The sequence below is a fragment of the Mycteria americana genome, chromosome 6 (assembly GCF_035582795.1).
Source record: "Mycteria americana isolate JAX WOST 10 ecotype Jacksonville Zoo and Gardens chromosome 6, USCA_MyAme_1.0, whole genome shotgun sequence".
NCBI lineage: Eukaryota > Metazoa > Chordata > Aves > Ciconiiformes > Ciconiidae > Mycteria > Mycteria americana.
In genome coordinates, this window is record NC_134370.1 from 16,528,606 (window position 1) to 16,541,876 (window position 13,271).

Consider the following 13,271-nt stretch of genomic DNA (forward strand, 5'->3'; position numbering starts at 1 on the left):
TGCCTTCTCGTAACAGTCTTCCAGATTCCAAAATTCAGCATGATCCCCTAACATGAGGGAAACTACAGCAGAGAGTGTGGAAATAACAGACTCTCACAACACGACAATACCATAACCACGGATCAGTCCACTCTCCTATTCCAGACTGGAAGTCACAAGGGCTAAGCTAGGATAACCATATATCCCACTGTGCTGTTAGGAGGAGGAGGAGAGATCCTGGACCAGAGCACTCACCTGTAATAAATGCTATACCTGAAGAGAAATTCAGAAGTAGGGAAGCAAAAGTCTCAAATACGATCTACTGAGATGACTTCAGTGTTAAGAGGGTGCAGATCTGGCCACATTCAGCATGGGCAGATGCTCAGCAGAACAGTGATCAAAACAAACTCAGCAGGAGATGAATATCTACAGACATGGTTTGACAGAAAAGAACCAACAGAGGTAGTTTCCAGATAGAGCAGTAGGAATGGGAAGCGTGTCCGAGAAATACATTGCTATTACAAACTAATGCACCAGAACCCCCCGAGGCACAAACTATCCCAGCATCCTTGGACAAGTGAACCTGTTACTCAGGGACAGCACATGTAGCTTCCCGTCAATCAGCCGAAGCGCTAGAAAACAGGACTGTTGCACCATTGCTGCAGTCCCATCTCAGGGGAGCAGGGGAAGCAATAAAAGCTCTGTCAACATCACTATTCGACATGCTTCAGCTCCCTCCCTCTGCTCTGATAAGGAGGGAGCACCCCGCTCATAGTTGTAACAATTCACCTGGCTGGACGGCTCCTCCAACTGCTGCCACCGCCGCCTCCCTGCTTGCTGCCACAGGCACTGCCGAATTCCTGCTCCCGGCCACCAAAGCTCTGTGGCAGACAGTGGCTGGCTATTGGCAGGCTCCCCATCACCAGTGTCTCAGCACTCTACAGCTGTTCCCTCTTCTCCCCATGACTCTCAGGGCATAAGCATGAAAGCAGCCTGTATTCTTAATGAGAAACAATGGCTTGCCAGAGGGCTGGAGCACATGCTGGCATAACCCATCGCTTCCAGGATCAGTTGAGTAGGCCACTTCGCTTCCAATCCTTTACTTTCTTTATATAGTCCCCATCCCTGGTACTCACTGTTCCCACCTAACCGCAGCCAACGGTGTGAAAATTGCAAGCTTAATGGAAATGCTGATTGCTGATGCTAGAGCAATGCTGCTTGATAGCAATCTAGCAAACAGTAAGAAACAAACAAAATTTTCCAACTTCAGCTAAAGCTCAGATGAACACTATGTTTTTTTCTTAAAAATAAAAAAGTACACACCCACAAGCTTCATTCCTCTTTAGAGGAAAGGGAAGTATTGAGCTCAATTCTATTCTGTCTGACAGTGCAGGTTTACACTGTTAATTAAATAGTAGTCTTGGGAGTTAAAGTTGCACATTTTTGCATGGGGTTTTAAAACAGAAAAGGAGGAGCATCTGGAGAAAGAGCAGAAACATTGTGTGAGAACGTGGAAAGACAGCAAAGTAAGGGATCCAGGAGTGCTGCTTCTCGAAAACAAAAAAGGGACAGGGATAAATCACTGCATTTTGAATGCTGCAACCCGTCTGTGCAGACAAAGAAATGGCTGTGAACAGCTCTGGCTGTAACACTTCTGTCATCAATGGAACTGTCTCCCAGGAGAAATTATCACACTATCTCCACTAGTTCACCATGATCTGCAAACTGCTAGGGATTCACAAATTCTCCAGTGTTAGCTAGCTTTATTTACAAAGTAATTTGCAGGACAGAGCAACATATCTGGATGAGACCTGCCAGGCTGAGGCAGGAGGACCAAAACGTTACTAGACTTTTGTCCACTTAAACGTCTAAATTCTCTTTGTGCTCATCTGAGCAAGGCTCTGTTGATGAATAATTCCCATCCTGATCTTACCAGGTGACCAATAACAGCCACAAATCTTGTATTATTCTTTTTCTCTCCATCAGCAACTGGGGCCAAACTCTTTATCATTAATATTAAAATACGTTAAAATAAAGTGAAGGTAACTAGAATTAAGTAATAGAACACTAAGAAGGATTTAAGTAAAAGCAGACGCTTCCTTAAAAATGTCCCATGCAGGGAACTTAGAACATCCTCTTTTACAAGAAAGCCACTGAGTTTTTACATTTCTTACACTATCTTCTTTAGGAGATTTATACCAGTACATTTCACCAAATGGCTGTGTGCTCTTACCACAAAAGTGTTTTAGCTTTGGCTGAAGGAGGTAACATGGAAAGGTTAACATGAAATTGTACCACCAGTTGAGAATGGCAGCGGAAGACTGCAAGCAGACGTTTGCAGTCTTCCTTCTGAACTTCACATGTCTGCTGCCTGTGAGTGAGCCTCGTAAGATGGGACTGGGGTTTTCTTGGGGACAACATGGGAGTGCTACCAGAAGTACAAATTCATTAAATCAGTGAATATCAACCCGCAACATACATCACAACTACAAACAAAATTTATTTTATAAAACTATCTTTCAATTTCAATCCTTTCCTGAATTCACTGAAACAGCTAACAGGACTAACAGTTGCACTCCTGTACCCAGCTTGTGCCAACACAGTACCGCATGTCCAACCAAGCACCAGCATTCCTATGAGTAAAGAAAACAGACAACTCTAAGGGCTGCCAACTCCCACTACCTGTTCCATGGCACATAACAGTTACAGCCTTTAGTTTGTATGAGAAACTATATTCTTTCCAATAGATTTTCAGAACTATTCCACCGCCTCAGAAACTTCACTAGAGTCAACAAGCATAAGTGCTTGTGAACCTGTTGGGCTTCCTATTAAAGAGCTGGCCAATACTATCTATTTTCTTTCAATTTTAAAGATAAGGAACAGAGATAAAGCTTGCCGGTCACCTACCTACACGTAAAGGTGAGGTAAGTTGCCATAGACAAGGACATTGCATAAAATACAAGTTAATCACGATTTTAAGACTGATTTACTGAGCCACTTAGAAATAAACACTAATTCCAAACCTTCAACTTAATGACCCAGTTCATCAGAATACTAAAGGACCTCGCTGTTTTTTGCAATCCTAGAGCTAAGCATCTCTGCCCTCAGGGTGCTAATACAAGACCTATGAAGTCCTGTCCATGTCCTTCTTGGCACAGAAAGAAGTCATAAGCACAGCTGAAATTGTCAAAACATCATTCTGAGAAGAAAACATCCTTTCCTCTTTCAAGCATACAATACATTAAGAAGCACTGGGGGAAAAAAAAATACCCCAGGATACACACCTAAGGTAGACGCTAGCTCTCATTCCTCAGTTTCCCACACTGAAGAACGGTCCCAGGAAGGCGTTCAAATAAGACAATAGGAAAAGGATGTTTAGTCCCATCCCTGAGAGTTAAAAAATTATGAATAGCTCCCTTTCCAGATCATGCAATGATTTCTAGCCCAAAGGTTTTATCCGGTAACACCTCCCAGCCTCCCTAACCCTCTAACCCCAGACCTCATCCTACCTAGTCCCTCCTATACTCAGGGCCTCCTGTTCCTCCTAACACACTATTACTTCCATTCATCTTGGGCTCTCCATCCTCCCAGGTCAAAATCCCCTCTGGCTCCAGAGACCTACCCACCCCATCAACTCAGAACTCCCACTCCTGTTGCAGCTGCTCAGCAGCTCACCTTTAACCAGCCTGGACACTGTTCTTGCCTCTTCCTCCCTCAGTTCCTGGTGCTCCCACTGAACCACCACTAGGAACTGCAGAGGGAGCCCATCCTTCCCACTTCCAGCCTCATTCCTCAGTGAGGTGGCACTCTCTTTAAAAAGCCAGCATCACCTTGTATCCAAACGACCCATGAGATCCCAAATCTCCAGCATGGCATATGGCACACGGCTGGGAGCTCTCAGTCATGTGGAGATTCCAATGTGCAGCTTTGAAAAGTTGGGCCAGCCTCCCACTATCAAAAGGTATGGAGAAATGAGAGGGTAAGCACCAGGTAAAACCTGCATTAGCTAGAGTATGTTGACCTACAAAGGTGTTAAAACTCTAGCATTTGTTCTATAGTTCTCTGTACAGTTTATGAGCAGCGCAGCTAAGTCAGAAAGCATTTCTGCTGGAAGGTATTTGAAAGGTCAAATCTCACATAGTGACTTCTTTTTCTACCAAAACAGTAAGTTGAAGTAGAACCCTCTAACAAACAGATCTTCTTTGTACTCACCCTAGATTTCATTTTATGAAAGCATTTTACACTTAACACACAAGCTCCTGTTCCTTCTACCCTATCCTACACATGACCTTTATTAGTGACCTTTGAAGAGGTTGTGTTGAAGAGACCATTCTCTTACACTTGCAACATCCTTCACAGTTTAAAGACATTTCTTTCTTTGTTGCTATATTATAGAATTCTTCATTGCACAGAAATTGCCACAGCAGCCTTATCTATACCATCAGCTGGACCACGACTGCTTCCTCTGAACTCTTAAGACTTCAGAAGCATGCAGAAGATAGTGCTGTTGGATCTTGAACCTTGGTAGCATTTTTTAAAGCCACATAAGACATTCTGCAAGTTTGTAAGAAAGTCAAATTTTAGGTCTTTAATTCTTTTCCCTAAAATCTTTAAGTCATTTGCTAACTAGCCAAGCAGCTCTATAGTCTTTCAAACTCTCATGGCACCTAGTGATCAGGCATTTCACCAGTGAACTAGACTGTCTGGTACACCAGTATATGAATCCTGCCTCCACAAGAGCTGCAAGACGACAAGCTTCCTTTGCCAGGTAGCTGCTGCAGAATGTGACAGTGTCAGCGGGATTAGAGATGAAGGGGAGACGCAGCATCACCTGATTTCCAATCTGTTCAGCAACACAAATCAGAGGGCTGAAGCAGACCTGATCAACAGTTGGAGAACCAGAAATGCCATAGGTAACAAATACTATCAGTAATCAATATTTCAGCCACAGAAATAACAAAGCAAAGTACAAGTGACTAAACAATACAACCTTAAACATGCACTGTATACAGGCAAGTGTGTCATACATACTGAAAGTGGGGTTTTTCTCCCCCCAAAAATATTGCTTCTTTATTTTAAAGTGTTCCACAGAGGAACCTTCGACCTCTTCAGTATTCAGCCAAAAAGATTTTGAAAGCAATATTATCCTCATGTTAGAAATAGAGAAACTGACAAAAAGATCTAAGGAGTCTACAAAAAGGAAAAAAAGTGTATTTTGTCCAGTAGCATTGCAAAAGTCTGCTTTGATAATCCTAAAATAAAAATGAAGAAAAATTAACTTCTTGATAGTGCTACACATTTGGAGCACCTTCATTTTAACAGTGCATTCAGCATCTTTCAAATTAACTAAGCTACAAGATAAGAAACTGTAGTCCCTATGTTACAATAATTTGGAAACTGATCTTCAACGCTTACTAATGGCAAAGCTCATTTTTAATCCTACTTTGCATTCAATTGCCCTAATAAATAGCTATTTCACCATTATTCATTATTATATTTAAGATTTTTTTTATCTGCTCTTGCTATTATAAGTCTATATTAGAATTGCTTTTCTGTTTCTTTAAACATGGCTTTTGCTTAAAGCAAACCATAGCAACTGCAAAGAAGTTACCTGCACCCCCTAAGCTCAGAGTGAATTGCTCAAGCATTACTAATTTTGAGGTGGGAGGAGTTGAAGAAATGAGGTCTTTTTATATAAAAAGCTTAAATGACTCATGAAAACTCTCTTGGCATAGCTTAATACATGCTTGACAACAACAACATATATAGCACCTTCCATCACTCAAGTGCTGTACAAACTAGTTAGAGTTCAACAATTAAAACCCAAACCCTGCCTTTATGACCAGCAAAAATCAACCTCATTTTCACGACAAGGAGCAGAACTTAAGAAAAACATTGGGCATAACATACTATTTCTGAGAGCAAGGAACTGGTTGTTACCGAGTAAAGTTTCCTTATCAGCTCTATATAGTACCTTACACTCAACATTCAATAAATCAGTGTTTAAGAAGTATAAGGTACCTGGCATAACAGTCCAGGAAATTTCCAGTTGGCCAAAATGTCTGTAAGGGAACAGGTCAACACAACCACTTACAGTTTCTGACCTTGGCCAAATTTCCAGGCTAGTCACCACTAATGATACACTGTCACAGAAGAAAAACCTGAAGATTTTCTTCAGCACTCAAAGGGAAGAGCCACATACTAACCACAGATGATTGAACTGAAGCTAATAATCTGCTGAAAAGGTCTATTAAAGAGGAAGCAAGATCAACAGGCATCTCTGGATCTGAATGTCTGGTCCACCTATCAGTAACTGCGCTTGGTAATCATTTTCATAGCCTAATCAATTTACAATTGCTTTTTACTCTCCAGCACTCTTTTTAGGATATTCCAGAATCTAGCCCCACTAGTGATCCAATATTTATTTTCACACTACTTTTAGCTAGAGCCAGCTTATATATACTACTTTTGCCACCTACAGATCTTCCTTTCTGTCAGTCCTGCTTCCAGCTCTCAAACCCCTGCATCATTCTCTGTCAGCTAAACATTCTTGGTCAACTGGTCACCACAGCTAGAGATTTATACTGTATTGTGTGCCATGGTCCTGGCCCCTTGACCCAACATGAAAAAATTTATCTAATAGAGAAGCTAAGGCTGGATCATAGCCAAAGACTCAGTAACAATATTGCCTTCCTCAAGCTCAGATGTTGAAAAAGGAAGTCCAACAGAAGTAAGATCATATGTAAGCAATGTGCCACATAGTGGCGTATCCAAGAAACTATGAAGTATTACAGACTGCACAAACAGCCTGATATGTGTCCAGAGAGATGCCAAACACCTGGCTCCACTGCTTTCTCTGCAATCATTGCAACTCACAATCAAAAAAGGAAATGCAGAAACTTTCTCAAAGTGCTACTGGCCTTCCAAACTGAAAGCAAAGCACCCACAATGGAAGAGCATCTATCCATCAGATGACACACAAGTGGCTTTCCTTAATTAGAGACTAGCTAACATTAGAATCGGCAAGTGAACAGAAGGCTCCACACGTTGCTACTGCTTCCACCTACAACCTTTATCTCAGTTCCTCTGCACCCTATACCGACCACCTACCCCACAGTATTCCTTTTGTCGTCTTCTCCCACTCAATTTTCTGCCTGAAACAACTCTCCTCCTTTTACGTGCCAGGTAGAATTCTCTCCCTTTCTTTCAATACTTCCTTACAATTCCCTCCAGCTTCTTTGTTCCACTCAGCCCTGTTGGGGGGCTTCCATTGCTATTATCCACACTGCGCAACAGGGACATTACTTCAGTCATCACACACCTTGTCATTCAAGAAGACAAGTGTGGGCTTGAAGACCTTCTCTAAAGCATGCCTGATGGGGCAACCTGAGATCTCAGACCTTACAGTGAATAGCTGCTCCCTTTCAGCTGTTCATCCAGCAGTGATAACTAATTCTTCGATCCAAAATAAAAGCCCAAAAGGGGAATATGCTCACATAAAGGACAGAAATGAATTCAGAAGTCTCTGTGCTCTGGTTTGGAATCGTCTGTCAGATCAAGACCAGAAAAATAGCCATTCTTTCACATCAAAGGCAGCAGCATTTTGATTAATCAAAGAGCAGCCTTGACAGGGATAAGAGTTAATTATGAAATATATGTCAAGATAGGGCTGGCAATTAGCATTTAGTCTGCCACATATAGCACTCAAAGTACACACCTGGAGCAGCCAGGATGTGCCCTTTTACAGCTGCATGTACCATTCAACCCAGGGTCTTTCCAGCCTGTATTAATCACCTAGCAGCTACTGAAGAACCTCTCTGTTCACTTCAACATCCTATAAGAAAAAATTTGAAACATTCTTGTTGTAATTTACTCCTGCATGAGAGGAGCTCCCTAAACACACAGAAATCTATAGTAAGCATGGAGCTCTTCAGCAACATGTGCAGACATTCCAGGTCTTTTACAGAAACCTGACCAGTCTGAGTTCTTTTTATTTTACTGCTTTGCTTTCGAAGCATGTGCAGTACTTAACACTTCTGAGGCACTTTATGTTTCCAAAGCACTATACAAACACCAGCTAATTAGAGACAGCTAACAAGAATATCCCAAGATACTGAATCTAAGTGTGTAGCAAGGATTTTTATTTTTTCCTCCTAAAATAGGGAAATTTAGGAATTGAAAGATGCCTACGAGTGCGCCCTCTGAACCGTGGAACAGTACCTTCAAGCAGAAGGCATTATATTTGAGACTTCCATACGGCCAGTGTGTAGAAAAGACCCAGCTCAGCCTGGCCAAATAGGAATGGATCCAGTTCACTAGTAACTGCTGCGAAGATACCACACACACTGTCAGATGCAATTTCTATTCACAACAGACGTCCACATTGTACACGCTCTTCTCCTGAAACAGCAGTACACTGCAGCCATGCCTCTAGGGGCTCTGTTCTGAAGAAAACAACTGAAAAGAAATCACTAATCCCTTAATTAGGGGCACCCACTTCACCTTCTACAGGAATAATTTAGAGAGTCTGAATGGGCCACATGTCACACAAGGCGAAAATTTAATAACTGAAAGTGACTCAGGTTGTTGGTTCATTTCTCTGTACCTACACTCAGCTGTGCAAAGCTACTGAAGGGAAGTACTCAGTGTTAATTGAGAACAGCTTCAACAAACCACTCATCACTGCCTTTTTCAAAAGTCATCCTCTCTCAAATTTCTGATAGGAGTTGCATTACACCAGCCAAGTTGCTGATCCTAGGTCTCAAGCACAGCTCCAGGAATACACAATTAGGGCCATGTTCCCTTGAATTTTCATAAACGTCTTGTTTAAGCCACAAGAGCTAGGGGATTAACTGTACCTTCCTAGCTGAGCTACTTCACTGCTTGCAAGATAAGAATGGAAGCACACACCATATCCACGAAAGAAGCCTGTTAGGTCTCATCATCCATTCTGCTACCCCCTTCCTCAGACCTCCCACACAATGAGGGCATCATAAAACAGTCCTACAAAGCCACGTCCACTAGATTATGAGAAACAAGTCAAACCGCATAATACTTATCTATCTCAGGTTACCAGTGGCATGAACCAGACTATCTGCCATCAATGCAAAGGTCAGAGTTAAAAGCCTCTCTTCCCTCCCACTGACATTTCTAGGTTGGTCTCTTCAGAAGGAGCTGTGCACACTATTCTATCTGTATCCAGCTCTTACAGTGAAAAGTAAGGTCCACCTCCCTTTATCCAAGAGCCTACCTTTTTTCTACTCACAAATATCTGAGAGAGAAACACTACTGCATAAAACATTACTCCATTTCTCCAGTCAGGTGAAGAGGGACTCAGGTGATGAAACAGAAAAATGAAGACACTTGGATACCATGGTGATCATGGCCAGACAAGAAAGTAAATTAGCTACCATTATGATAATGACCTGGCTTTCCAAAAGAGGTAATTTGCATGTAGCAACTAAGAAGCAAAATAAAGATGCTTTGACAGAATTGCTGCTTGCTATTTAACCCTGTAGCAATGGCACAAGCAGTCACGGCCACCAAACAGCCACCCACTCTGGGCTTTTCATATTTGACTGTCTCTGCAGATGCAAAGTACCTGACCAGAGCTCCCTCCAGGTGTAATGAAGCCTCACTCTGCATTTCTTCTGGTAGCACAACAGCTTGTGCACAATCTGAATGCACCGTCTGGAAAAGAGAGGGCAAAGGATTAATTACATTGCCTTTCCCAGCAATGCTACATCGAACCTGAAAACGTCTCTGAAATCAGCAGCAGGGAAATAGACAATCCCAAAGCCTATCAGAGGAGGATGGGGCTCATGGTTTTGGGCTCCTAAATGGAAGCAACGCCCGCAAGAAAGAATCAGACAAGGCGAGAGAAAGGGGCCTGTATGCCAGTTTTAGCTCAACATGATTGGATGGACTACAGATGCACGTTTTTGTTTATATTTAATTAATACTTTCCACTCTTTGCTGCCCTTACCTGAGGACCTCATAAGCTCTACAAAAGGAGTTACTTAACTTGCAGGCTCCATATGTATGAGATACTGCACTCAGATTTTGTAACATCTGGACACAATGGAGCTTTTCAGTTTCTTTGGCCCAAATGATGAGGCTAAAGGAAATGACAGAGTCAAACAAACTGCAGGATTTTTAGTTTGACTGAGGCATGCAGTTTAATTATATATATAAAAAAAGAAAGATTTCTGTCAAATTTTCCAGTCTCCCTAAACAAATAATTTAAGTATGAGCTTTGGAATGATCAAGGAATACACCTACAAGCTCTGAAATCCCCCAACATACAGCTTGTGAAGTCTCCAAATCCTGTAGGTCTCTATAGCATCTTGAGTTCATACAAACTTTTAGGTGCACAAATATTCTTCACAAATAACATCAGAACTACACATACAATATAATGAGTAAATTCTCTAGCACTAGCTATCATTAAAGACAAGACAGAAAATATATACAAATTTGAATTTGTTAGACCAAGCTATTTTTAGTTATTGACATTTAGAAAAAACAGAAGGAAGACTTCAAAAAGGAAAAATTCCTTTTTCCCCAAATCCTTATTTCTCAAAACCACTTTATCTCATTAATATCAACATCTCTCTGAAAAGACACTACTGAAAGACACTATCAAACAAAGAAAGATAAATCAAATTTTAAAAATCTGCATGGAAGTTATTCAAAATAAGGCTTTAAAAAGTCTTAAGAAATAATATGCAGAGGGTATACATTATTCTTTTCAGACCCTTAGATGATCCCAAAAATACCACGATAGGGTAAGAACTGAAACTAACTTTAGACTAATAAAGGTAAAACCATTTATAATAGCTGAGCATCACATTAAGTGCTGTATTTCAAATTGGATTCTCCTAAATTCAACCAAGAAAAGGACGCTAACCAGCTAGGATACAGACAGCTGTCTTCAGATCAGGAACAGCAATCTCTCTGGGGAGAGACCTGTTCTTTCTGATGTTACTGGTACCAGACAATGCCCAGTACCTTTCCACCTATGTATTTGCTTGGCTGTAAGATTAAAATTGGCCTCTACAAAAAAACTATTTAAGGCACTGACCAGAGAGAATCTGGCAATGGCTAAAACATTTCTTTATAATTACAACAGCTGTTAATGCAAAATACTCTGCAGACATATCTCAGCATTGAAACCTTGTGGTTGTATACAGTAGCATACAGCTTTCTGGGTGAAATCAAGGCACGGAAGAAAAGGGATGAGGAGGGGCATAACAATCCTAGTACCCCTGCCCAAAGAGCCAGAGCACCAGCTACCAGCCTACAGACTCCCAAACCACACTGCTTTAGCTATGAAACTGCTTTAGCTATGAAACTGCTTTAGCTATGAAACTGCTTTAGCTATGAAGTTATCCATCCTGGGGGCGTGTCTTTGTTTTTTAGCTTTGTGCTGAGGATGCATAATACACGTAATGGACAAAAAACATCCTTGGTCAAAGCAACCAGGATTTCTCTTTTAAAAATTAATATGTCCTCCCTTGAGCAGCTTCATATTGTCACCTTTTAAATGTATTGCAGAGAAGTACGACACTATTTGTGCATTCGGAACACCCACTTTGTCTGCTACGGGATGGTTTCAGACAGTAGCGTAGTGAAAGGACTGCACAAACATGCCAAAATGAATGGATACAGATGTCCACTGATGGTTGCTACTACTCATTATTTTTACTTTCATGGAGTTTCTAGATGTGACCTTATTTTTGAGCCCAAGCATTTCACACCTTTCTTGTGAAATTCCAATGCACTACACCCAACTACAACTAATTCTGTAATTGTCATTAAAAAAAAACATTTCTCTCAAACTCATAATTGAACTGTACAACCCTTGCAAAGGCACTGTAGTTGCAGGGTTATTTGAGCAAAACCAGAATATGCTGAAAAGTTACCTTAAGGGAAAACAGCCTATGTATCTTTATCTTTTCTACAGAATATAGTGCTGTTCAAGCCTTGGGGAAATTCAGTACTGTACAAACAGTCAGAGCAAAGCCAACGATCTGCCTAAATCCTATTTCTGCCCGCCAGGCTAAAGCAGAACAAAGCATTCTAGGGGCCTCCTGGGACACAGGAGTGTTCATGTATAGCCCTGTCCTCTTCTCTCCTTTTCCCCATTGCTAAATTTTACCCCTTGCTGCCTTGCAGGCTATTTCAGGCTTAAACCTCTCTCCCACACTGCCTTCCAGGCCTCACGTCAGTCACCCTTGGTTTTTCAAAACTGTCTTTTCAGTTTCTAGACCAAGATTCGGTTTCTGGAATTAGGATTCTTGCAATGACTGTGTGTTATGAAACTTCTTTCAGATTGAAAAGCTCTTTGTATTTGATCAAGTAGATTAGGAAATCGGTCTGAAAGGTGGAAATTCATTTTGCTTTCAATTTTCTGGCATACAGAGCATTTTAGAAATAGAAAAAGTTGCTGGAAGAGTTCATGAAAAGCCATCCTGCTCCTCACCAGCCACAAAGTGTTATTTCAGCTGGAAGATTGCTCTATGACTAGAATTCCACCCAAATTCAAACTTCAAATGAAATCACATCGAGTCACCCCACAGACACTTACACATAGAGATCCATAGGAAATTCTTTCATCATGTGTGTTACAATGAACTCCACCATCAAATCTGACAGAAAAGAAAATGATAAAGTAAGTATTGAGCTAGCTACGGTTAACTTCTAGTAGACAACAATGAGGAAGTCGAACTACCCCAACTATCTACCTCTACCAGACAATAGTCCTGCTTAGATGAGAGAAATCCACCCCCCCCTTTTTTTTTTGTTTGTTTTAAAAAGAATTAGACATCCTCTGGAATTAAAAAAACCTACTGGAAACTGAGGGCACGTAATGTAATTAGCTTTGAGGCACTGCTTCCCTATATGCTTTCCCCCACTATTAGTCAAATAAAGAATACACCACAAATTCTGATGCTTAGAATTGCTCTCATATTTCAAGCCTTGTCACTAATGGAAAATTCCATTGAGAAGCACATTTTAGAAAATCATTCTTACCAGAAACAATGCACAAACGCACAACCTAGATGTTTAGAGAGAAGACATTGTAGCGAACACCTATTTTTCCCTAAAATAAATTCTGAAGCAAGTAAACCTAGTCTGATCTCAACAGACTAAGCTTCTGCTTAAGGCTCATTTGGGGGGGGGGGGGGGGGGGGGTGGGGAATAGGGCAGGGGGGAAGAATGCCTCTTTAACATTTAAGGTCTCCCAGTGTGAGGATAAGAGCAAAGAGTACAGAAATACAGTTGAAAGA

The 13,271-nt window shown here is 41.3% G+C and overlaps 1 protein-coding gene across 3 annotated transcripts in view; it reads right to left on the minus strand.

Annotated features, from left to right (window-relative positions):
- Positions 1–13,271, minus strand: part of ARMH3 (armadillo like helical domain containing 3) — a 135,056-nt gene that overhangs the window by 82,418 nt on the left and 39,367 nt on the right. For all 3 annotated transcript variants that reach the window (XM_075504702.1, XM_075504704.1, XM_075504703.1), the window contains exons 19-20: positions 12,569–12,629; positions 9,581–9,669 (exon numbers count right to left, since the gene is read on the minus strand). In XM_075504702.1, the coding sequence (XP_075360817.1) occupies positions 9,581–9,669; positions 12,569–12,629 (150 nt within the window). The remainder of the gene's footprint in view (positions 1–9,580; positions 9,670–12,568; positions 12,630–13,271) is intronic.